Below are 26,422 nucleotides of genomic sequence, written 5' to 3'. Positions count from 1 at the left end.
CCACCCTGCCTCGCTCATCATGCTAGATGTCACACCATTCCCAGAAGAGACCTGACCCTTCATGCCCTGCAGCCTGCTATTCCCAGGCTGGTAAGCCAGGGGGCCCTCCCCATCAATCTCCTATCACTACCTGCCCCACCGATGCTGCTCATTGCCACTCTTGTGGCCAAGCCTTCTCTGATCCATCATTCCTGCCACATGTGAGCACAGCCTATTTGAACACATGCCTTTGGTACTATTTGATGCTTATCCCACACTGCCTTGTCCTGTAGTCACAAGTGTTCTCTTTTTCCTAACAAAATGGCCAGCTCCCTGAGATAGGACCACACCCTTGGCATCTCTTTACTGGCTGTGAAGACCCAGATTCTAAATTCTCCATTCTGGCTGCTCAGTGAGACAAAAAAGAGGACCAAGGAAAATGCCCCAACTGTACTGCGCTGGGTCAAACTGTCCCTGCCAATTTCATGTCCACCTGGGACCTCAGAATACGACTTTCTTTGAAAACAGAGTCTTGGCTGCTGTAATTAGTTAAGATGAGGTCAGATTGGAGTAGGGTGGATCCTAACCCAATTTCTGGTGTCCTGACAGACAGACACACGGGCAGAAGGCCAGGTGACCATGGAGGCCGCGGTTGGAATGATGCGTCTACAGGCCAAGGAACACCACGGATAGCCAGCAAGATCAGAAGTCAGAAAGAGGCCAAGAAAGATCCTCCCCCAGAGCTTTTAGAGGGAGGATGGTCCTGTGCACACCTGGATCTCATACCTCCAGCCTGCAGAACAGTGAGAGAATCTATTTCTGTTGTTTCAAGTCACCCAGGGGCTTCCCTGGTGGCTCAGTGGTATAGAATCCTCCTGCCAATGAAGGAGACTTGGGTTTGATCCCTGGATCAAGATCCCCTGGAGGAGGAAATGACAACCCACTCCAGTATTCTTGCCTGGGAAATCCCATGGACAGAGGAGCTTGGTGGGCTACAGTCCATGGGGTCACAAAGAGTTGGAAACAACTGAGTAACTAAACAACAATATGCCACCCAGGTTGCGGTGCTCTGTCATGCAGCCCTAGGAAACCAAAACATGTATACTCGCCCCCTAGCAGTCACGCTTGCACAATAAATACTTGCTGAATGAATGAGTATATGAGATCAGAGGATGTTAAGACACACAAAACAGCCAGGCGGCCAAGATCAAGATGTACTGATACATTCCCAAAGCTGGCACTGTCCTCAGACCCTAACCAAAGTTGACAGTGGTTTAAGAGTTCAATGGCATGAGAACAGGGGGAAAAAGGAGTCAACAACTGAAAAGTGCACAAATCATTAAACAAGGATTTCTGAGTTACATGGATTATGTGAGGAGGACCACAGTTTGTAACCATCTTCCTCTTTTCACCAGGGCTTCTCTGGTGGCTCAGCCGGTAAAGAAACCGCCTGCAATGCAGGAGACCTGGGTTCGATCCCTGGGTTCTATCCCTGGGTTGGGAAGATACCCTGGAGAAGGGAATGGCTACTACTACTACCTACTCCAGTATTCTGGCCTGGAGAAACCCATGGACAGTCCATGGGGTCGCAAAGAGTCGGACATGACTGAGCAACTTTCACTCCTCTTTTCTAGGAAGAAAAACAAAGTAAGACTGGCCATGTGGACCTCAGCTTTCAGAGAACAGGACTGAGACACCACACCTGTTGGGCACACGCCTAAGATTATATAGCAGAGAAATACAGGGGAAAGAAGCGAGTGAGCTTTACAATGCCCATGCCAGCAATCCCCTGGCCAGGTTAAGGCTGCAGCAAAGGTTGCTGACAGCAGTTCCTGAATCTCTGCCTATCACGGGTTGTCAGTGGGATGTTACCCTCCTCTGCCCCCAGACCACTCCACCCCTTCTCACTCTTCCCTGTTCCTTCCTGTCCTCCCCATGGGAAACTCGGCACCCTGGGATCAAGCAGGTCAACAATGCTATGGACTATCCTCCATTTCTTCTATTCGCTCTAAGGTGGGTGTGACCCAACACATGGACCTTCCCAGCAGTAGTTCTGGCAAAAACAGGATGCTACCCAGTGGACTAACTCTGACGGAGAGGCATCAAGGGGGCAGAGATCACTTGGAAGGTGGAGTTTGAGGATGGAGATCTTGGGTTCAAATTCTGGGTCTGTAAAATCTAAGTAGAAATCTTCCTCAGGTGTTTGTAGTGAGGAGTAAGGGAACTCAATGACATGGTGGATATATACGGGCTTGAGAACCTGTGAGTGGCAAGACCGTCCCTGACCATCTATACCCCACTCTTCAAAATGTGTCATCAGAACTATGCTGAGATTACTGAGGGTGGCTTTAGAATAGCCACATCTGAAACCCCCCTGCCAGTTCAATAAGAGCCAGATTCTAAAAATATCCTACACGTGGATAGAGTTTTTAAGATACAACTAAGTGCTTAGTGTGGGCTTCCCTGGAGGCTCAGTGGTAGAGAATCCGCCGGCCAACATCTGGGCTGGGAACATCCCCTGGAGAAGGAAATGGCAATCCATCCCAGTATTCTTGCTTGGGGAATCTCATGGACAGAGGAGCCTGGTGGGCTCCATGAAGTCATGAAGAGCCAGACATGACCGAGAAACTAAACAACAACAGCAAGTGGTTAGTGAAGACCTTTACTAGAGATTCACTGGGAAGAAGCCAGGGTGGCTAGTAAAGGCAGTGCTGATTTCCAGGGCTTAGTTGTGTCCTCAGGTGGTACTAGCCTGGCTGACTCAGATGAGCCTGGAATGTGGACAGTCTGGGTCTCAAGAGGCCCGGCTGTCTGGAGCTCTGAGGACCAAGCACATCTTCAAATCAGCGCTGACTGCTGGTGATGCATTCTTGGGATCTATTTATTCTTGTTCAGTCGCTAAGTCATGTCTGACTCTTTGCGACCCCATGGACTGCAGCACACCAGGCCTCCCTGTCCCTTACCAGCTCCCAGAGTGTGCCCAAGTTCATGTCTATTGAGTCAGTGATGCCATCCAACCATCTCATCCTGTTACCTCCTTCTCCTCCCACCCTCAATCTTTCCCAGCATCAAGGTCTCCTCCAATGAGTCAACTCTTTGCATCAGGTGACCAAAGTAGTGGAGCTTCAGCTTCAGCATCAGTCCTTCCAATGTACACCCAGGACTGATCTCCTTTAGGATGGACTGGTTTGATCTCCCTGCTGTCCAAGGGACTCTCAAGAGTCTTCTCCAGCACCACAGTTCAAAAGCATCAATTCTTCGATGCTCAGCCTTCTTTACAGTCCAAGTCTCTGTACATGACTACTAAAAGCCTAATTTGGTATCTTACTACTCAGACAGATCATTAAAATGACTACTTGATGTCCTTTTATCAGGAAACCAGGCTGACAATCTGGAGCTTGCTTGGACTCCTCCCTTTCCTCTGCTCTGCACCCTTCCCGGCTCTCATCCAGGTGATTCCCAAGGCAGGTCTCTCTCTCCTTCCTCACTGCCTCCCTCATCGGGGTCCTCCCAGCCTCCTTTCCTGGCTCCAGCTTCTCTCTCTGACCCACTGTTGCTGTCTGATTGATCCCGTCAGAATCAGGTGAACTCAGAGCCCTCGGAAGCCCCTCACAGTACAACGAGCAGCCCTCTCTGTTGGAGACTCCTGCAAAGCATCCCCAACCTGACCCCTTCTTCTGCAAGCTCACAGTCTGATGCTTCTCGATACAAACTCTCTTCTACCTCAACCAAAGCTTTCTCCTCATGGTATCCCCAAGTACTAGCCAAGTCCTGTCCCTTCTAAGAGGTCCGTCGCTCTCTGAAGCTCACCTTAACACTCACCCCTCTGATCTCAGAGGGCACCTGGGCCAAACCCCCACATCTCAGAGCTGGGAGGAGCCTCAAGCATCACTGTGCACAGATTCCCCAGGGAAGCATCAGAGTCTGGATGGGCCACCCTACACCCATGCGCCTGTCACCGTCCCTCCTCTCAGACTGTGGTCCCCAAGGAGGACAGGCCTACCTGTGGGGCTAGAGCCCCACTCTCCAAGGCCCTGGGTGCATCCAGCATATGGGAGAGATTCAAGGCATGACTTCTGGGGAGTCGTGGAAGCTATTATATGGTGTCAGCAATCCCAATGGTCCCTGCATGAGCATTATTTTTAATTTTATTGCAGTGTAGTTGATTTACAATGCTGTGCTAGTTTCTTCTATATAGCAAAGGGATTCAGTTTTATATATATATATATATATATACATACACATATATAATATTTTTATATTTACAATATACCAACAAAGCCTGTCTAGGCAAAGCTATAGTTTTTCCAGTAGTCATGTGTGGATGTGAGAGTTGGACTGTAAAGATGGCTGAGCGTTGACGGGATCAATCAGACAGCAACAGTGGGTCAGAGAGAGAGGCTGGAGCCAGGAAGGGAGGCTGGGAGGACCCCGATGAGGGAGGCAGTGAGGAAGGAGGGAGAGACCTGCCTCGGGAATCACCTGGATGAGAGCCGGGAAGGGGGCGGAGCAGAGGAAAGGGAGGAGTCCAAGCAAGCTCCAGATTGTCAGCCTGGTTTCCTGAGAAAAGGACATCAAGTCAGGTCTTGAGTAGTCAGATCCCGAGTTAGGTTTTTAGCAGTCATGTACGGGTGTGAGACTTGGACTGTAAGGAAGGCTGAGCATCGAAGAATTGATGCTTTTGAACTGTGGTGCTGGAGAAGACTCTTGAGAGTCCCTTGGACAGCAAGGAGATCAAACCAGTCTATCCTAAAGGAGATCAGTCCTGAATATTCATTGGAAGGACAGATGCTGAAGTTGAAACTCCAACCTGATGCGAAGAACTGACTCACTGGAAAAGACCCTGATGCTGGGAAAGACTGAAGGCAGGAGGAGAAGGGGATGACAGATGAGATGGTTGGATGGCATCACTGACTCAATGGACATGAGTTTAAGCAAACCCTAGAAGATAGTGAAGGACAGGGAAGCCTGGCGTGCTGCAGTTCATGGGGTCACAAACAGTCGGACACAACTTAGTGACTGAACTGAACTGATATATTTCATATTTTCCATTACGGTTTACCACAGGATACTGAATATAGCTCCCTGTGCTATATAGTAGGACCACGTTGTTTATCCATTCCGTATATAATACTTCGCATCTGCTAATCCCAAACTCCCAATCCATCTCTTCCTGCCTCCCCTCCCCCAAGGTTCTCTGTATCTCCGAGTCTGTTTCATAGAATGTTGACCCATATCATACTTCAGATTCCACATGTAAGTGGCATCATATGATATATGTCTTTCTCTGTCTGATTTACTTCACTTAGTATGATCATCTCTAGGCCCATTCATGATGCTGCAAATGCATTATTTCATTCTTTTTGAGTAATACTCGGATGAGTTTTAAGATTCTCACCATCTGCATCGGCGCCATCTCAGCTTTTCTATCGCTGGAGCAGGTCGGAACAGGTAAGCTGGGACAGGAGGAGCAGAGGCCACTCCTCCTCAGCCACAGGAGCGGACCAGAGCCCCTCACTGTGCTTCTGGCCTGGCGTCCACATTCTTCTCCCGACTCCCGCCACAAAGGGCAGGGGAGGTGGGAGCAGAGCCGTCCCATGCCTAGGTCTCTGCCTGTCCACCAGCCGAGCCCACCCCCCGGCGCATTTCTGCACTCACCCGAAAGCCCTGAGCCGCTCTGGCTGGAAGCATCTCCAGCTCAGAACAAAGGATCTGGGGACTGGGGAGAAGCCTTCCCTGGTGGCACAAATGGTAAAGAATCCACCTGCAATGTGGGAGACCTGGGTTCGATCCCTGGGTTGGGAACATCCCTTGGAGGAGAGCATGGCTACCCACTCCAGTATTCTTGCCTGGAGAATCCCCATGGACAGAGGAGCCTGGCGGGCTACAGTCCATGGGGTCGTGAAGAGTCGGACACAACTGCGCGACTGAGCACACACGCAGATTGGGCAGAAACACCAGGATTCTTCTGGGATCAGCCAATGGGAAGGGAAAGGCAATTCATTCTCCCTTCTCGGATCCTGAAATGAGAGATGGGGTAGGGGACCCGTGGGTGTTGGAATCTAGACAATGACCTGCCAAGAACAAATGTTCATTGATAGCTGATGCGGTGGGCCTGAAGCCAGCAAAAAGAGACCCTAATGTCAACACTGCAGCAGAACTATGCTAATCCCAGGGTGGCTGCTAGAGGTGGGGTCCCGCAACTAACGGCTCTGCTCCCACTTCCCTGATGTCACTGGGGCTCCGGATTCTCATCGCTGACGTTTACACTGACATTTACACTGTCGTGAGCTCTCGAGCCTCATTTCATGTGTCCTCTCTGGGGCCCCAAATATATGCACCGGGCTGTGGCCAGCCTGCAAAGCCAGCTTTCCCCAGAGCCTCAGGCAAAGGGTCAGTGGGCAAGGCTGGGTGCAACTAATGACTTCCACAGCATGCACTCCCCTCCTGTCCCAGCAGAGCCTCACCTCACCTCTGCTCTGAGCTGTTCCAGTGAAACAGAGAAGATGAGACAGTGACAGTGCAAATGTGGAAAAGCTTAAAGCTCATTCAAGGGACTTCCCTGGTGGTGTCATGTGTCACAACGACTGAAGCCCCTGCACCCTAGGTGCTCCAAACAAGACAAGCCACACGAGAAACCCACCCATAACAACTAGAGAAAGACTGCACACAGCAGCGAAGAGCCTGCAGAAGACCCAGGGTGGCCAAAAACAAATAAATACTTAAAAAAGAAAAAGCTCACTCAAATATTATCTGCTCCATTCCCCTCCCAGCAGAATTGGATGTGGAAGGTGAAACAACAGAGCCCCCTGCCACCCACTGTGGGGGGAGGGGGAGACACAGTGCCCACATATGAACATTTGTTGAATGGGACGCTCTACTAGATGGCCTATTTTTTTTCCTCAAAAAAGCAGCCTACGGATACGTATGCTTTGCCAACTTGCTTTCATGAATTGAGAGATGAATCTTCTAGCCCAGCAGGGCCTCTGGCTGGGGATTTGATGTCAGCAGGTCATTTCTCTGCTCTGAGCTTACAGGGCCTTAATTACAAAATAAACGCAGGATGGGCTAGTTGATTTCAGAGCCCATTTGTCACTCTAACCTTCTGGGAGTCTATGATCATCCACGTTGCGGACAGAGCCTGCTGAGGCTGGAACACGTGGCTGCAGAGTCTTGCCATCAGGCCGCTGCTCACACACTACCCCTCCGGGGTGCCTCCCCTCTCTGCTTAGCTTTCCTCCTCCTGGAACGCCTCGTCTGCCTGATCATCTAGGTTCTCTGCTTCTTTCAGCGCCGCAGAGAGATTTCAACAGACCTGATCAGTGCTGAGAACGCAAAGCAGGAAACAGAAAGCACCACTGTGAATGTACACAAAAGACAAGCCAGAGGCAAAACCTGTAGAAAACTGTATAACAAAGTGAGAGAATGCAACCGTTTGGGGTCACACTCAAGAATAACATAAACAAGGTCATGTATATATAAATGTACACAGTGGAGCATTTGTGGATTCTGAGCCAGGAAAAGGCAGAATGGGAGGGTGTGTGGTGTGTGCATGCTTAAAGACTGAGTGGAACTGAACAAAACTAGTAAAGAAAAGCCACTCAGGCCACAATATACAAATTCAGCAAAGCTTCTCTGCTAAAACTCCCTTATCCAAAAGCCAGGGTAGCGTTTTGTCTTGTTGAGGTTATGTGGTAATTATATTCTGCTATGCCAAAGAGAGCTCTTTTTAATTACATCATTTGGGTCCCCAGCAACCATGAGAGATGGAGGAAGGGGAGGGAGACACAGCACAGTGGTGGTCCAGGGAGGGACAGGGGCCTCATCTCTGAAAAGCCAGCAGCCCGTCAAGAATGCAAAGCTTGGGACGTCTCCGGTGGCTCAGCGGAAAAGAATCCTCCTACCAATTCAGGGGGTTTGATCCCTGGTCCAGGAAGAGTGCACATGCCACGGGGCAACTAAGCCCTCCTACTGCAACTACTGAGCCTGTGCTCTAGAGTCCACACTCCGCAACAAGAGAAGTCACCACAATGAGAAGTCCATGCACCGCAACTAGACAAAGCCCGGGTGCAGCAACGAAGACCCAGCGCAGCCAAAAGTAAATAAATAAATACCAATTTTAAAAAATGCAAAGCTTGAAGACTGGAAGGCAGTCCTGGGCAGAACTGAGATGAAACTTCGGTACAAGGGAAGCAAGTGTGGAACTTCATTTCAGAACCAAAGAAAGACCGCTTAGAGGATTCCACCGGAAGAACCGTGGCAAATGGGTGATCTGGAGCTGTTTTAGCTTGAGCCAAAAGGAGAGTGGACTCAGAAACTAAGAATGTGAAATGCTCGGTAAGGCCAGGAGGCTGCACCAGCAAGAAGCATGGGGATATCATCTGTGGGCCGGGAGAGGAAGGAAGGGGGAGTGCCTGGTGGGAAAGTGCTCCCCTGAAAGTGTTAGTCACTCAATCGGGTCTGACTCTTTGGGACCCCATGGACTGTAGCCCGCCAGGCTCCTCTGTCCTTGGGATTCTCCAGGCAAGAATACTAGAGTGGATTGCCATTCCCTTCTTCAGGGGATCTTCCTGACCCAGGGATAGAACCTGGGTCTCCTACAGTGCAGGTGGATTGATTCTTTACCAGCTGAGCCACAGAAAAGCCCAAACAGAAGAGACTACCTCCCATATATAGGGACAGACCTGAGGGACCACTCTCCCTTCTGTCTTCATGGCTCCTAGCCAATCTCTTTCCACCCTGGAAAGTACCACAGTTAGTGACCAAAACATGCTTTTTGAGCCAGAAAGACCCACTTTGAACCTTTGTCACTTTGTCACTTGCCAATTGTAATAAACACTGGGAAATTCATTAGTTTCTCAACCATAAAATGGGTTCGGGGACTTCCCTGGCAGTCTAGTGGTGAGGACTCTGCGCTTCCACTGCAGTGGGGCTCAGGCTCAATCCCTGTTTGGGGAACTAAGATCTCACATGCCACATGGCATGGCCATAAAAAAAAAAATGGGTTCAATAACACCTTTTTTGCAGGATGTGAGGATTGGCAGTTGTCAATGTCCATTTAGAGAATTAACGCTGACAAAACGTCTGTTCAACTGTAGGCTCACCGTAGGTTACGATTCAGTGTTGCTGCTGTTACTAAGCACTGACCAGATTGGGCTGGTGCTTCCCAGGTGGTGCTAGTGGTAAAGAACCCGCCTGCCAATGCAGGAGGCATAACCCAACGTGGGTTCGATCCCTGGGTCGGGAAGATCCCTGGAAGAGGACATGGTAACCCACTCCAGTATTCTTGCCTGGAGAATCCCATGGACATACGAGCCTGGCAGGCTACATACAGTCCATGGGGTCGCAAAGAGTTGGACAGAACTGAAACAACTTAGCATGCAGACTGGGGAGGTCAAGGAAACAAACAGCTGAGACCCCAGGTGTGTGGATTTGGACACACGGCCTCCTGTTCTCCTTTGATTTCTGAAACGTGAAACCAAAGTCACCCAAGAAAAGAAAACCAGTCCTCTGACGACATGGGCTCAAGATGGAACAGTTGTTCCACAAACATTTCTCAAGCTTCAGTCACATGGGTCACACGGTTACATGCTGGGGGACACAGGGGTGGACAGATGAGGGTGGATTGAAGTACCAGATGGAGCCCTGGCGTTGGGTGGAAAACCCTGGGCTGGCCATTGAATTACACACTTAAATGGGTGAATCTGAGAACATGTAAATTGTGTGTTAGTCACTCAGTTGTGTCTGACTCCTTGTGACCCCACGAACTACAATCTGCCAGGCTCCTTTGTCCATGGGATTCTCCAGGCAAGAATACTGAAGTGGGTTGCCATTTCATTCTCCAAGGGATCTTCCCAACCTAGGGATCAAACCCAGGTCTCCTGCATTGCAGGCAGATTCTCTACAGTCTGAGTGAGCCACTAAGAAAGCCATGTAAATTATACCTTACTAAAGCTGTTGAAAACAAAAGCCCTGGGTTGGATCATTTCTAATTGTGTGGGCCTGGAGTAAGCCAGGTATTTCCTCCTGGAGCCTCAGCTGCTTCTCTGCAGAAATTCTATTGGCTCTCCAGTGAATCCTGCCTTCAACCAAGCTCACAGCTGGTGATGGGGACCCACTTTAAAACCAAATGATGTTTTATTATTATAAGCCGGACTTGGGAAAGTATTATGCAAGTAGAAGTCTCCATCATGACTACTTTCTGCTCTGATAAATACAGAATCTCAGAGGAGGGAGACTTCAGTGGACTAGAGTCTCCAGGGAGCTCCTGGAGGAGGTGGGTCTGAGTGAGATGGGAAGGAGCAGTGGGGTCTGGATGAGGAGGAGAAGAAGGGGGTTTTGCAGTGGGAGGAAAGGCTGGAGGAAAGCCAAGGGAGTGGGCAAGGAGGGGTTTGTCTCTAGGGCAGGGACAAGACATGTCCCACTGAACTGGATGCTTCACACAGGGCAGAGGGTGCAAGCTGGCTGTCTATGGACAATGTAGGAACCACAGATACGTTGTATTTTTGGCCCAAAGAGTTAAACAATTAAAAATTCTAGAACATTCCACGTTTCTGGTTTCTCTGGAATAAAATGGGAAGACCTTGTCTATGCTGAGGCCAAAATGGGCCAGACCTGTCATAGTCCTTACTATTCCCCCGACACCGAAGTCACTTTACGCATTGACATTGCTCCACTGGCCCCTGCAGACTGAACCCTGGTACAGGGGACCAGGTGGAGAAGGCAGGGAAGACAGGCTGGGGACAGGGATGCAACAGAAAGCACATCACCTCTGCAATCAAAAAAGCTGGTGTTCAAATCCTGGCCCATCACCTCCCAGACTGCCACTGTGAGCAGCCTCTTAATCTCATGGTTGTTTTTAAAAGACATTCTATGAGTTACACTTGGCCCAGTACCCAACAGAGCTGGTGTTCAAAGTGGTATTATCACTGTCCACTGTCAGCCTAAGGGCTTTTGGTGAACCTGGCAGACTCCGGAGCAGTCATGGTGGGTTCTGAGCAGCGGGTCGTGCAGGAAAAGTACATTTCACAAACTGTGCCTCTGACAATGATGTGCAGGGTGGACAGCAGTGGGAAGGAATGGGGGAGAGGGGAGTAGGGGCGCAGTCACTCAGGTTTGCAAGAGAGGGAGGTTGGCTGTAAAGATGCTCATGTTTGTGGACCTGGAGCAAGAGGCCGAATGGAGGCCTGCACATTTTTGCCATTATATTTAAGAGTGAAAAATGAAGCTAACACACTGTTAAAGAAAATAAAATATGTTCTTCTACCTGGATGAACTATGGCTTTTTAACAGCCTGGAAGGGCAGGTTCAAATTTGGAATTCTCCCAATTTTTGTAGCTCCACCTGTGCATGGTCAGGCCACCCAAGATGGCTGTTCTCTTGCTCTCTGTCCATCCCCCACCTGACCAGTGCCTGCTTCACCCACACCTACTCACATCATTGACCTTCCTACATACTCGCCTTGGGCCCTAGCTAGTGACAGCTTATCAAAGCGTAGGTGAGGGGCGTGCCCCTATGCTGGTTTCCCTGGTAACCAATGAACCCACCCCACATCAAATCCCTCTATAACCGGCAATCTCCCTTTCCCCCAGGAGCAAAGACCACTGCCAGGACCTGCCAGCTGTCTGCCACACACAGTGGGGAGTCGCTCCAGAACCTTGCTTCAGACTTGTCAGCTCCCCTTTCCATTAAACCATCCTTGTTCCTGTTGCTGACTCCAGGCTCTTTCTTTGGTCTTAAAGATGGGCAAGTGCAGGCCTTGTAGATGTCTGGTATGCAACCCAACACAATGGAAGCACCAGGACACTGGGGGAGCACCTCCCTATCCCCAGTTTGAGCCCTGCTTTCCTCCCCAACCCCAAACTCTTGGAGGCTCCAGCTGGCACATCCAAGGCTCTGCCCACACAGGGCCTCAGGAGCCACCCTTGGCCATTCTCGTGGCTGGGGGTGTGAATACTGATTGTGTGCTGTCTGGGGGGAGGAGAGGGGTGGCAAGGAGGACCTTTATCCTGTGCAGGCCTGGAAATGCGCATAATCCATTTGGATGGAACACTCCAGGGTCTTTGAGGGTGAGACTTAATAAAGGAAGTGTGGGCTTGGGGAGGGAGCCGGACTCCCAGGCCTGGAGGAGGCACGTGCATCATGCGGAAGAAACGCTGAGCGGGAGGGGCCCTCGCAGTCCCCCAGAGCCCGGTGGGTGGCGGAAAGGGGAGTACCTTTGGCCAGGGAGATGTTGCGCAGCGCGATGGAGTGCTCCCAGTCCTTGAGGCGTAGATCCTCGGTGATACCGTTGAGCACGGCCAGCTCCTGCTTGAGCTGCAGCTCCAAGCCCCGGTGCGCCAGGCGCAGGCGGCGCGCGTCCTCGCTGGCGTTGCTCACCAGCACGCGCAGGTCCCGCAGCCGCGTGCCCTGCAGGGCCACGTCGTAGGACAGGCTGAGGTTGAGGCCGCGCAGCGCGCCGCCCACGTCCGCCAGCTCGTCGCTCAGGGCGCCCACCCGGCGCGCCAGCCCGTCCAGCAGGCCGGCGTGGCGCCGCAGCAGCAGCTGGCTGCGGTTGCTCTCCACCTGCAGCTGGTAGAGCTCCAGCTGCGCCGCGTCGCTCTGCTGGGCCGAGCGCTCCCGCAGCAGGACCACCGCCTGCTCGCTCTGCGCCGCCTGGGCCTGAAGCCCCCACAGCGCCCCCTCCAGGCGCTGCACCGCGCCCGCCAGCGCCAGCAGCGAGTCCGACTGGTTCTGCAGCGCGTCGTGCGCCTTCCACACCTGCTCGCTCAGCTCTCCCTGCAGCGGGGCCTGCAGCAGCCGCAGCTGCAAGTCCCGGAAGCTCTCGTTCAGCCGGTTCACGTTCCGAGTCAGCGCCTTCAGGTCGTCCGGGGAGCTCCGGGGCCTGGACACTGCGGAGATGGAGGAGAAGGAAGAGGGGGAGACATGAGACGGCTGCGGAGGTTCTCCCCCAACCCCCGACCCCGGGGCTTGGAAAGCAGGAGACGCTCAGTAAGAGGAAGGGGAAGCGGAGGTGGCCAAGGCTGAGTGCCTTAACATATCCCCTAAACGGTGTTCAGCCGGTGGTCCCCAAACACGTCTGCCCGTGAGAATCACCTGGCCAGGGATCCCACCTGGAGAAGTTGTGGTTGGATGGGTCTGGGAGGTGACCCAGGCTTTGGAATTTTAAAAAAGAGCCCAGGGTAATTCTAAGATGCGATTGAGTTTGGGAACCCCTGGACTCATCTATGGGCTTCCCAGGTGGCGCTAGTGGTAAAGAACCCGCCTGCCAATGCGGGAGACATAAGAGATGCAGGTTCCATCCCTGAGTTAGGAAGATCCCTTGGAGAAGGGCCTGGCAACCCACTCCAGTATTCTAGCCTGGAGAATTCCATGGACAGAGGAGCCTGGCAGGCTACAGTCCACGGGATCACAAACAGTCGGACAGGACTGAAATCGACTTAGCATGCACGCAGGCACAGACTTATCTACGGATGAGGTTGATCCGTAGGAACCGGTCTCTCTTTTTTTTTTTTTTGTATTTTGGAAAGGATCAGACATCAGCAGTTCCACAAAGCTTACCCTCCAATATTCTGTGTCATCCCCTCCACTTTAGAAGGGAAGTACCCTTATCCCCTGGAGAAGGAAATGGCAATTCGTTCCAGTATTCTTGCCTGGGAAATCCCATGGACAGAGGAGCCTGGCAGGCTATCCAGTCCATGGGGTTGCAAAGAGTCGGACACGGTTGAGCAACTAAACAGCAGCAAAGGACCCTTATTTAAGCCCCTTTAGGGCTCAAGCTGTTACCGTTGCCCCAGGCAATGGCAAGTAAGACCTGGAGACAGGATTCCAATCCAGAGGGCTTGCTTGCTCTGGAACCCAGAAGCTGTCCTCCAAGTCTGCTCTGGAACTGTCTGAAGGGACCATGCCAGCAGCAGACTCAGCCAGGCTCCGGGCAGCGCTGGTAATTCCCACTCCTCAATTCGGGGTCCCATTCCCTCTAGGCCAGGGGAGATGCTTTTTTACATCCATACCTTCTCTTATCTGGGGCTTACCAGATGGCGCTAGTGGTAAAGAACTCATCTGCCAGTGCAGGAGACATAAGAGACTCAGGTTTGATCCCTGGGTGGAGACTATCCCCTGGAGGAGGGCATGGCAACCCACTCAGTATTCTTTCCTGGAGAATCCCATGGACAGAGGAGCCCGGCAGCCTACTGTCCATGGGGTCTTTATACAACTGAGTGAATTAGCATGTGTGCATTTCCCTTCTCAGGCAAACGACCAGCTCAATGGTCTCCCACCCTTTTCCCTTGGAGAGGTTTCCTTGTCTTGATTATAAGCAGCTAGTTCACAACATGAAGGGAAGGCGTGTGCCTCTGAGTCATTATCATCTAGCATCCTCTGTCTCCTGCATGCCCAGGGAGCACTTAGGGACACAGCAAACCCTGGTACCTCCTGGGATGTCCAGGAATGCTGGTCTGTTTGCTGCACACTGCCCACAGCTTTGTCTCCCTCTCTGATCTACACACCAGAGAAATGGAAACTAGTAGTGGGGGTGGGGCAGAGTAGGAGGTGGAGACAAAGGAGGCACAGGGGGAATTCTGCCTTGGAAGTCTTGGGATGGAGAGAGCCGGGGAATCTAGTACACAGCTTGTTCAAGTGATGAGAGCATCCATATACACTAGCTCTTTCCTGAACCTCAAGCTGGGACCGAAGGAGGTGGTTTTGTGGGTGCTGGAGCTGATGCTTCTGCCAGTGCACGGCATTTATGGTGGCCGCCCTGGAGGATGTAAGTCATCTCAGATTGCATTCAGAGGCTCACAGCATTAGAGGGGCATTTGAGCCCCACTTCAAATTCTCCCTTGAGACTTCCCTGGCAGTCCAGTGCTACCACTGCAGGGAGCAGGGTTCGATCCCTGGTCTGGAAACTAAGATCCTGCATCCCACATGGCATACCCAGAAACAAACAAACAAAAAAATGAAAATAGTCAACAAAATTAAAGTGTTCACTCAGCACTTTAATCTCCAAGAAAATCATATGCCCAACCTCTGCTCATACACATTCTCTCCACTTTCAGTTAGTTCTAAGTGCTGGAATGTTCTGTATTCTGTTCAGACTTGAAATTTGCCTCCCTGTAGTCTCTAACCACTGGTTTTGCCCTCTGAGGTCACAGAAAGCTAGTGAATTTTACTTTTCCCACAAGTCAGCTCTTCAGAATCTCAAAGACAGTGATCACATCCTGGCTATGTAACACTGTTTCTGGTTAAAGTCAGCAGTTCCTTCATCAGCTGTCTCTTGACTGGCTTCTGAGCCTCCATACCTCCTGGCTAACCTCTTCTGCACATAACAGGGTGTCAACATCCCCTTACAGAGTGGGGCTTGATCTAAATTTGTTTTTTTCCATGGTGTATAAAGACTGGGAAAAGTTTGGAAGAGGGGTCTTCAACTTCATTCTGGTCAGAAGACTCTCTACTATGGCCCAAACTGAGTTTTTCAGACTTGCATCATTGACTTTGAGTCTAGGCAGCCTTCGGTGAAAAGCTTCCCCATTTTACAGATAAAGAGACTGAAGCCATGAGCATATTCATGATCTGCCTAACGGCATGCTTCCTGACTCCTGGTCCAGTGTTTCCCTTCACTGCCCCACTACTCTGGAAAGTTAGTGAGAGTCGTCAAGGGATTTCTCTGGAAAGGTCCAGTGGTTAAGAATCCACCTTGCAATTCAAGGGACATGAGTTCAACCCCTGATCAGGAAACTGAGATCCCACATGCTGAAGAGCAGCTAAGCCCAAGCCACAATTAGAAAGCCCATGCGCCACAACGAAAGATTCCGCCTGCTGCAAATAACACCTTATGCAGACAAATAAAGAAATATTTTCTAAAAAGAGTTGTCAATAGAAGTAAAGGTTCTGGAGAAATGAATCCGTGATGCAATCACAACCCAAGTAACCACAGGAATTGCCTGCATGTCATCGCAGGCCAGGACCTGATTGTGTTTGTCCAATATTCGACCAGATTGATTGACAGGTATTTGAGACAGGGCAGTTGGAAACCAGAAAGCCTGATATTTTAGTGTCAGCCTGTGCTCTCGATGCTCTGAGATTCAAAGAAACACCGCAGCTCATCAGAAGTAGTAAAACACTAGGTTTGTTAATTCTGGTTTTAACATTGGGATTGCAAGTGATTAAGAGGAACAGTGCAGCTACTTGATTTTAATGCTCATTAGCTCAGGCCTGTCAGAGGCAACACTGAAGGAGGCAGTTTCCCTTAAAGCCACTCTCTGCCAGCTCCCACCAGCCCCGCCCTCCCTCTGCGGGTGGTCCCTGTGCCCTCGAGGCCCCCCGCCCTACCCATCACCCCCAGGTTTCAGATCTGAGACCCCTTCTCTCTCAGAAAACTGGACTGGAACTTGCCCATATGGTGAAGGTTGACAATCAGCCACCCCTTCCGAGAGAGTCCATCTGAGTCTTTGATTATTTTTCATTGCACAACCAATTTTAACATAAATTGAAATAAAGAAAAAATTCTTCCACCATCTCACAACCTCCAACAAAGAACACTGGTTTCCTTTCCATTTTCTTCTAGTTCCATCCGAACGCATACCCAGTCTTTACCATTCAATTTCTGTGCTTTCAAATTTGTGAATGATTATTTCACACTTTTCCCATCTGTCGTTTATAATTATCCTTCTGATGGCTGCCTAAGAGCCCATCAGGGAGATGCTTGGTAATTTACCCACTCTCAATCACGGAAAACAAATGCAGAAAGGTCCCTCCTTCTCTTGAATTTTTTCCTACCAATAAATTCCTAGAGGTTGGATTAGTAGAGCCAAAGTTATAGACATTTTTATAACTCTTAAAAATTCCAACGAAATCACAAAAAGAAAAAAAAAATTCTAGCCAAATCACTTCCCAGAAGTTATACCTATTTGTAATTACATTATAGGCTTTCCAGGTGGCGCTAGTGGTAAAGACTGCTAAGTCACTTCAGTCGTGTCCGACTCTGTGCAACCCCATCCCTGGGATTCTCCAGGCAAGAACACTGGAGTAGGTTGCCATTGCCTTCTCCGAGTGGTAAAGAACTCAGCTGCTAATACAGGAGACATAAGAGACTCAGGTTCAATCCCTGGGTTGGGAAGATCGCCTGGAGGAGAAAATGGCAACCCACTCCAGTATTCTTGCCTGGAAAATCCTACGGACAGAGGAGCCTGGTAGGCTACAGTCCATAGGGTCACAAAGAGTCGGACGTAACTGAAGCAACTTAGCACACACGCACATGTACATTATAGATTTTCAAATGTGCCAGTTTCAATAAAACCTCAATGCACTGAGTATTACAATTTTCATATGGTTAATGTCACAGATACAAAATGGTAGCTTGTTATTTTATGCTAGTATATTTGCATTTTAGAAGTGACTTTCTCAAGGCAATGCATTACCTATCTTTACAATTTGATTTCTGGGCTTTTTTTTTAAATTTAATGAATCAGCTCAAATGAATGTATTTTAGGTATTTTAGGTACTCAGTCTAATCAGAACAAAATTATTTGAAGGAATAAATACTCTTTGGGCATCCAGTCATGCTGTAGAAGCCCAGAACAGCCTCCCTCTTTTGGGATCACTTACCCACCCCAGAAATGAATTATCTCCTTCCAATAGTCACAGTGTGTTCTCAGCTCACACTACCCCACCCCCTCCTACCCCCATTTAATCCCTTCCAGATGTTTGCTGTCCTCAACAGGGAACAATTCTTCCTTGAGTGTGACTCTCTTAATTCATGTTTATGCAAACAGTTCATTTATCTCTCTGCCTGCTGTATTTACTTTTAATTGCTCTAACTATTCTTTAGCTTTCATACTTTCACAAAGGAGATGATAAATCATAGAGTAACAATAATTACTGGCATCTCCCGAGTCCTTACTCTGTGCCAGACATGTTCTAAGTACTTCCCATATTAATGCATTTAATCTCATAATAAGCCTATAAGTGTTGTTATGATCGTCATATTCCAAACGAGGAAACTGAGGCACACAGAGGTTGAGTAACTCACTAGGTCAAACAGTTGGTAGACAGAGGAGACTGACTTTAGACTCAGGTCATTTGGGTCCAGAACTCCCTTTGTGACACCATCTGTCCTGAATATTCATTGGAAGAACTGATGTTGAAGCTGAAATTCCAATACTTTGGCCACCTGATGTGAAGAACTGATTCATTTGAAAAGACCCTGATGCTGGGAAAGATTGAAGGCAGGAGGAGAAGGGGATGACAGAGGATGAAATGGTTGGATGGCATCACCAACACAATGGACATGAGTGTGAGTAAACTCTGGGAGTTGATGATGGACAGGGAGGCCTGGCGTGCTGCAGTCCATGGGGTTGCAAAGAGTCAGACACGGCTGAGCAACTAAACTGAACTGAAAGGGTGGAAGGCACAGAATAAACTTTTAATTTATTTTATTATTTATTTATTTATTTATTTTTGGCCACATCACGTGGCATGCAGGATCTTATTTTTTCTCAGCTATGGATCTAACGTACACCCCCTGCAGTGCAAATATGGAGTCTTCACCACGGGGGAAGTCCTTAGAATACACTTTTTAACAGAGATGCACAAATAGGGAATAAGCTTTAAAGGTAGTGAGTTCCCCATCATAAACCCAGGCAGGAGTCAGGCTGCTTGGCAGGAATCATGGATTCTAATTCAGATTCTGATTCAGTATTAATTGCTGAATCCTAATGAATGTGTTCATGTACACTTTGTAATAATGTTTGACTGATGGATGAATATCTGTCTCAGGCCACACCCTGGGCTAGGTGAGTCACACAATCACATCTCCTGCAGTCTTCCCACCCAGACCCCAGTCGTGAACTGGCTCCCTGTTTCATAAGCATCGTTTATGCTCATTAAAAAATGATCATATGCTGGTGAAATCAAGGTGCTCCAGACTGACCAGAGAGGCTGCGTTCCCCAAACACATCAGACACACCCACCATGCCAGCAAAGCAGGGGAGGTACCTGTGAGCTGGAGGATGAAAAGCTAAGTGTTCTATTTGAGGTTTGGCGACCTAAGTCTTGAGCGCTTGTGTTATTAATCCTTTATCTTTGTATAAAGTTTCACACTCATTATCTCCCTTAATTTTAAATATAATTCATCTTGGGAGGTAGGCAGTGCTGCAAGTATTCCTAATATCCTCAAAGGGTAAAAAAGAAAGAGGCTCAAAAAGGCAAGAGATGCCAGAAGCATAAATAAGGATGGATTGGGGTCATCTGTCCCCTTATCCAGTCTTCTGTCCTCCATACCTGCTGCAGGGGTGGTCAGCCCTATACTGAACTCCAAAGTCTACTTGGGGGAGCAGGGTAGGAGATGACATTTATTAAGCACCTACCACATGCTGAAGCTGAAGCTCCAATACTTTGGCCACCTGATGCAAAGAGCCAACTCCTTGGAAAAGACCCTGATGCTGGGAAAGACTGAAGGCAAGAGAAGGGGGCAACAGAGGAAGAGATGGTTGGATGGCATCACCAACTCAACAGACATGAGTGTGAGCAAATTCCGGAAGATAGTGAAGGACAGTGCTGCAGACTGTGGGGTCACAAAGAGTCGGATACGACTTAGAGATTGAACAAAAATATGCCAAACTCAGCTTTAGTCTCTTGTTAGGAGTGACTTTGTTTCATCTTCCCAGCACACTTGTGAAGTAGGAATTCTGCCCATGTTCAGATGAAGGAGCTTGAGAAGGTAGGAAAGAGTGAAAGGAGGCTCAAGATGCTTGGTTTATGAAGGCCCTGCTGGCCCCACCCTTACACAAGACAAACAGCAGAAGGTATCTCTCCCCCTTTTTTCCAGCCCACCTGAGCAGAAGTCCTGCATCAGCCTTAGAAGTGAGAGGGAATTGTTAGTGGTTTGGGTGGCGGGGGGTGGGGGGCATGGAGAACTGGCATCCTAGTCTGATGGAGGAGCCGGTGGAGGAGGGGAACAGATTCTAAAATGCAGTCAGGAGCCGTATAACTGTGTGGTCACCCCAAGCCTACAGGCAGATTGTATCACCATTTCACAGATGAAAAATTGAAACTCAAGCAATGAAGTGAGTAACTCAAGACCATCTGTGAGTAAGAGGTGGACCTGCCCGTCTGTTTCACTGTCCCATGCAGCCATCCTGCCTTGTCCTCATTTAGGCTCACGATGCTGATGGGAGGAAGGTGGGTATCAGAATTCACAGAGCGTCACATTAAGGGGCGTCCCAGGTGTCTCAATGGTAAAAGAATCCGCCTACCAATGCAGGAGACGAAGGAGATGAGGGATCGATCCCTGGGTCGGGAAAATCCCCTGGGGAAGGAAATGGCAACCCACTCCAGTATTCTTCCCTGGAGAATCCCATGGACAGAGGAGCTTGGTGGGCTACAGTCCCTGGGGTTACAAAGAGTCAGACACGACTGAGCATGCATGCAGACACATTGAGGGCAGAGTTGGGAAAGGATGGGGCTCAAATGAAACTGCAAGTCAGGCACCTCAATTTAAGCGCTAAGAAAAAGACAGGAAAGGGGGCTTTCTTTTGGGAGGTCTGCAACACTGGGCTGGATTTCCTGAGATCTGGATATATGTGACTTTAATAGAAAATTCATTTAAAAGTGGAGCATAATGCTTATTCCAAATTGCATAGTAGAGAGGTTATTGGTAGATCTTTAGCACTTAAAGTGATGCCCATTTTCACTAGGGCTCCACTGTTTCCAAGAGGTAGGAGGAAACCAGGGCCGGCCTCGTGGTGTGTGACAAGGCCCCGCATGCAAAAGGGCCCCATGCTGGGGGCTTACTGCCCTGCTCTCGCTCTCTGGAAATTTTCGATAATTTTATTTTCGAATGTGTGTTCTGTAAATGAAGGGCAGAGGCAGGGGAAATGAAGCAGATGAGGGAGGTGAGGTATTAGAGGACATGCATAAGGACCCAAAGAGGAAAGCAGCAGATTGGTAAATTTGGAAGTGTTAGTGTTAGTCGGTCAGTCGTGTCTGACTCTTTGTGAGCTCACAGACTGCAGCCCACCAGGCTCCTCTGTCCATGGGATTCTCCAGGGAAGAATATGGGACTGGGTGGCCTGGAAGCCCCTTCTCCAGGGGACCTTCCTGACCCAAGGATCAAACCTAAGTCTCCTGCATTGCAGGCAGATTCTTTACCATCTGAGCCACGCTGGTAAATTTGGGGTGAGTTTATTCACTTTTTTTTTAAGTACTGGATTGGCCGAAATTTTGATTCGATTTTTCGGCAAGCTGTTTTAGAAAAACCTGAAAACCTTTCTGGCCTACCCAATATCACATGTCCCTGCTCTGAGCTCACTCAGCAGGATGTCCTGGATCAATATCTCCAGGCTGGAGACTGGCTTCTTTGTCTGCAGCCCACCATCCCCTGCACTCACACAGAAGAGAGCCAGGAGCTTGCAGCCACAGCTCAAAGCAGCAGGAGGCCCTTTGAGAAGGAAGCCAGCAGAAGCTCCGTCTTTACCCAGGTGGCCTGAGCTTCCTGATGCTTTGTTCACCTGAAGACTCATCATTCAGTGGCTCAGGGCCACACGCTTTACCCACATGCGTGTGCTGTCTTGAATGCCTGTGTGCAGTGGCCTTGGTCAGTTCTGGGACTGGAGGGCTCCCTAAGTAAGTAAGCCCAGTGGCCAATTCTAGGTCCTTCAGGCAGGATCCAAGAAACAGGCATGAAGGATGCAGACTGCATCTCTGAAACGGTGCAATCCAGATGCCCAGTCTTTATACATAGACCTGTCTCTGGCCCATGGAGGAGCACAGACTCTGAACTGGGGGATGCACGGAGCGGAGGCTGACTGCCAGCCAGCGGCCAGCCATGGATGTCCACATTAGGATGGCCTGGCACAACCTCAGAGGAAGAAAAACCCCGCCAATATGTTGGTTACTTTCCCCAGAGGTGTGCTGGGTGCTCTGGCACAAGCGTTCCCTTTAGTGGTCCAAGCCAACGGAGTCTCTGATAATTCAGTCTTGATGACCGTGGAAATGGGATCCAAGACAAATTATGATGAAAAAGGCTCTTCTTGAGGAGGCTGTCCCCAGGACCCTCACTTCAGAGGCCAGAGTATCTGAAATCATTATGAGCAATGTCAGGAAATCAGCATTTTGATGGGGTGCATGCATGTGTCCTCAGTCACTCAGATGTGTCTGACTCTATGCGACTGCATGGACTGTAGTCTGCCAGGCTCCTCTGTCCATGGAATTCTCAAGGCAAGAATACTGGAGTGGGTAGTCATTCCCTTCTTCAGGGGGATCTTTCCCACCCAGAGATTGAACCCTCATCTCCTGTGTCTCCTGCACTGGCATGCGGGTTCTTTACCACTAGCGCCACCAGGGAAGCCCCATCCTTAGAGAAGCAGATCTAAAGACCATTCTACACATGGGTATGCTTTCTTTTTTTATTATTATTATTATTTCCTTTCTTCCTTTTATGGATCTTTTAAAAAACTTTTTATTTTATATTGGAGTAGAGCCAATTAACAGAGAAGGCAATGGCAACCCACTCCAGTACTCCTGCCTGGAAAATCCCATGGATGGAGGAGCCTGGTGGGCTGCAGTCCATGGGGTCACTAAGAGTCGGACATGACTGAGCGACTTCACTTTCACTTTTCACTTTCATGCATTGGAGAAGGAAATGGCAACCCACTCCAGTGTTCTTGCCTGGAGAATCTCAGGGACGGAGGAGCCTGGTGGGCTGCCGTCTATGGGGTCGCACAGAGTCGGACATGACTGAAGTGACTAAGCAGCAGCAGCAGCAGAGCCAATTAACAATGTTGTGACAGTTTTAGGTGCCCGGCAAAGGGACTCAGCCATACACATACACGTATCCATCCTCCCCCAAACTCCCCTCCCATCCAGGCTGCCACTTAACATTGAGCAGAGCTCTCTGTAGGTCCCTGTTGGTTCTATTTTAAGTATAGCAGTGTGTACCTGTCCATCCCAAAGTCCCTAACTATCCCTTTATCTGTCCTTATCTTTTCCTTCTTTTTAAAATGTATTTTTTAAAAAACAAATAAGTGAAAAAAAAAAAAACAAATAAGTGGTATATTACTTTGCTGGGGTTACCATAACAAAATAGCACAGACTGCGTGGCTTACACAACAGAAATTAAAAACCAGTTGTCTTGTAGTTCTGGAGGCTGGAAGTCCAAGAGCAAGGTGTCAGCAGGTCTGATTTCTCCTGGAGGCCTTTGCCCTTGGCTTGTAGCTGACTTCGTTCGTCCTGTGTCTTTCGTGGCCTTCCCTCTGTTCATGTCTGTGTCCCAATCTCCTTTCCTTATAAAGACACTAATCATACTGATTTAGGGCCCAACCTGGTGACCTCATCTGACTCTAATCACCTCTTTAAAAGGCCTGTCGCCAAACACAGTCATAGTCTAGGGTATTGGGGGTTAGGACTTCAACAATCCCACTTCTGGGCATACACACTGAGGAAACAAGATCTGAAAGAGACACATGCACCCCAATGTTCATCGCAGCACTGTTTATAATAGCCAGGGCATGGAAGCAACCTAGATGCCCATCAGCAGATGAATGGATAAGGAAGCTGTGGTACATATACACCATGGAATATTACTCAGCCGTTAAAAAGAATTCATTTGAATCAGTTCTAATGAGATGGATGAAACTGGAGCCCCTTATACAGAGTGAAGTAAGCCAGAAAGATAAAGAACATTACAGCATACTAACACATATATATGGAATTTAGAAAGATGGTAACGATAACCCTATATGCAAAACAGAAAAAGAGACACAGAAATACAGAACAGACTTTTGAACTCTGTGGGAGAAGGTGAGGGTGGGATATTTCAAAAGAATAGCATGTATACTATCTATGGTGAAACAGATCACCAGCCCAGGTTGGATGCATGAGACAAGTGCTTGGGCCTGGTGCACTGGGAAGACCCGGAGGAATCGGGTGGAGAGGGAGGTGGGAGGGGGGATCGGGATGGGGAATACGTGTAACTCTATGGCTGATTCATATCAATGTATGACAAAACCCACTGAAATATTGTGAAGTAATTAGCCTCCAACTAATAAAAAAAATAAATAAATAAAGACACTAATCATACTGATTTAGGGCCCAACCTGGTGACCTCATCTGACTCTAATCACCTCTTTAAAAGGCCTGTCGCCAAATACAGTCATAGTCTAGGGTATTGGGGGTTAGGACTTCAACACTTGAATGTTGAGGGGATGCAATTTAACCCATATAAGTGAGGCCCTTTACTAGAGATTAACTGGGAAGAAGTTGGGGTGGACAGTAAAAGCGGGTGTTGATTTCCAAGCCTCTGTCATACCCTTTATTGCAGTTATTCCTAGAAAGTGACCCTCAAAGACTTACTAATGGAACATAGCTATAAAGAAATAAAAAACCTGAGCTTCCCAAGTGGTCCAGTGGATAAGAATCCACCTGCCCATGCAGAGGACACAGGTTTGATCCCTGGTCCAGGAAGACCCCATATACTGAGGAGTAACAAAGCTCGTGGGCCACAACTAACAAGTCCAAACTCTAGAACCCGGAAGCCGCAACTACTGAGCCCGTGATCTGCACCAAGAGAAGCCACCACAATGAGAAAGCCGTGAACTGCAGGTAGAGAGTAGCCCCTGCTCGCTGAGACTAGATAAAACCTGCACTGCAATGAAGACCCAGCACAGCCAAAAATAAATCATGTTTTCAATTTTTTAATAAAAAAAATAAAAGCCTCTCCTTACAAATTTAGACCCTGTTCGCAAACCACACGTGGAAAGCAGAGTCCATTGAGAAAAAAGTGGCCTGCCCCATGGTCCACGCTTGGTGATTTCCCCAGGCACTTTTCTTTGGCATTTAAGCTGGAGTCTCCTCATTGACATACAATATAATAAACACCCTAACCTATTTTGAAACAATCCATCAAGAAAGGGGAGGGAGTGTAAACATAGCTCTTTTAGAGCCCAGAGTTGATCTTACCTCCAGTAGTTTTCATTCTACTTGAAAAGGAAAGTAAAACAACAAAGAAAGCAACAACCCCTGAAAGCCAACCTGCCGTATTTCACTTAATGCACGGGCCCTTCTCTACACATGTTACACCCCCCATCGCAGAGCAGAAACTCACTCTCTAGGATCTCATGTCATCACTGAGCTATCACATGGCCCACTCCCACTTTTTAAGAAATGCAAACAAATGCTTGAATATTATTAAGATGTGAGACAGTTTTATTGGGTCATATAATTCATAAAAAAAGAAACTTTCCTATTTAGCACTTAGTGATTTCTGGATACCATACTGGACACTTCACCCTGTGTGGAATATCTGACACCCACCCCAGTCTCTCAGTTTTTAGAGAAGTCCTCAGAGGCAGATGTTGTGGGGGAACCTCAGGGGTTTTGATCTACAGACAAGATGCTTACATCAGTGTGAAAATTAAATGTATGTGATGGAACAGGTATTTTTGTGCTTCACAACCTCAAATGCCCCATCCCTTCTCCTTGCCTCCCCAAGGCTGGGCTCATGGTTGGACACTGGGGAGATGAATTGTATGAGAGCTAAAGAGACAGCCCAGCGCAGGCCTTCAGAACTGGGCTCTGTGCTCAAAGGTGTGGACAATCTCTTTCTCAATCTGGCATCATGGTTTCAATGTCCAAGACTGCTTTTTCCATGCCTCCCTACAATGGGACCTCTTTCCCTGCCCTTCCTGCCCACAAGGGTGCATTTCCAGTGTCAGCTGGAATCAGACATGGGAGGCTTGAAAGATACCTTGGTGACCATGTGGATGCCCCTCCCTATTTCACAGGTACGAAAACAGAGTCCTAGACAGAAGGACCCTCTTGCCCCAGGTCACACAGCTAGACTGAGGTGAAGATGGGATGATTAACGCCATGTTTCATCGACTTAACAGAAGAAAAGAGAAAACTAATAGTAATGGCTGTTCACTCAATTCTAGACAGCGGACTGGGTGTTATCATGTATTTTAACTTTTGAGATCCTTTGAGATCGCAGTTCAAATACCTATTTCTCAGATGAGATGTGTCCTGTATTGTATGTTTGTGTGTATGTACAGGCATGCCTTGTTTTATCACACCTTGCTTTACTGCACTTCGCAGATACTGTGATTTGTACAAATTCAAAGTTCGTGGCAATCCTTCATCGAGCAAGTGTCATTTTCCCAACGTTTGCTCATTTTGTGTCTCTGCATCGCTTTTTGGTGATTCTTGCCATATTTCAGTTCTCCTCCCTCCTTTCCCTGCCTTGCCAGCAAAAAGATTATGACTCTCTGAAGGCTTAGATGATGGTTAGCATTTATTTTATTTTATTTTATATTTTATTATTTTGGCCACACCATGCAGCTTGTGGGATCTAAGTTCCCTGACCAGGGATTGAACTCATGCCCCTTGCAGTGGAAGTGCACAGAATCCTAACCACAGGACCACCAGGGAAGTCCCAGCATTTTTTAGCAAT

General features: G+C 48.7%; 1 protein-coding gene across 1 annotated transcript in view; it reads right to left on the bottom strand.

Annotated features, from left to right (window-relative positions):
- SCARA5 (scavenger receptor class A member 5) overlaps positions 1 to 26,422 on the bottom strand; it is a 129,340-nt gene that overhangs the window by 42,080 nt on the left and 60,838 nt on the right. Inside the window, exon 4 of the mRNA XM_061132878.1 lies at positions 12,195 to 12,869. Coding sequence (XP_060988861.1) covers positions 12,195 to 12,869 — 675 coding nt within the window. The remainder of the gene's footprint in view (positions 1 to 12,194; positions 12,870 to 26,422) is intronic.

This window comes from Dama dama, chromosome 29, assembly GCF_033118175.1.
Source record: "Dama dama isolate Ldn47 chromosome 29, ASM3311817v1, whole genome shotgun sequence".
NCBI classification, from domain to species: Eukaryota; Metazoa; Chordata; class Mammalia; order Artiodactyla; family Cervidae; genus Dama; species Dama dama.
This window is presented reverse-complemented; position numbering and strand designations above follow the sequence as displayed.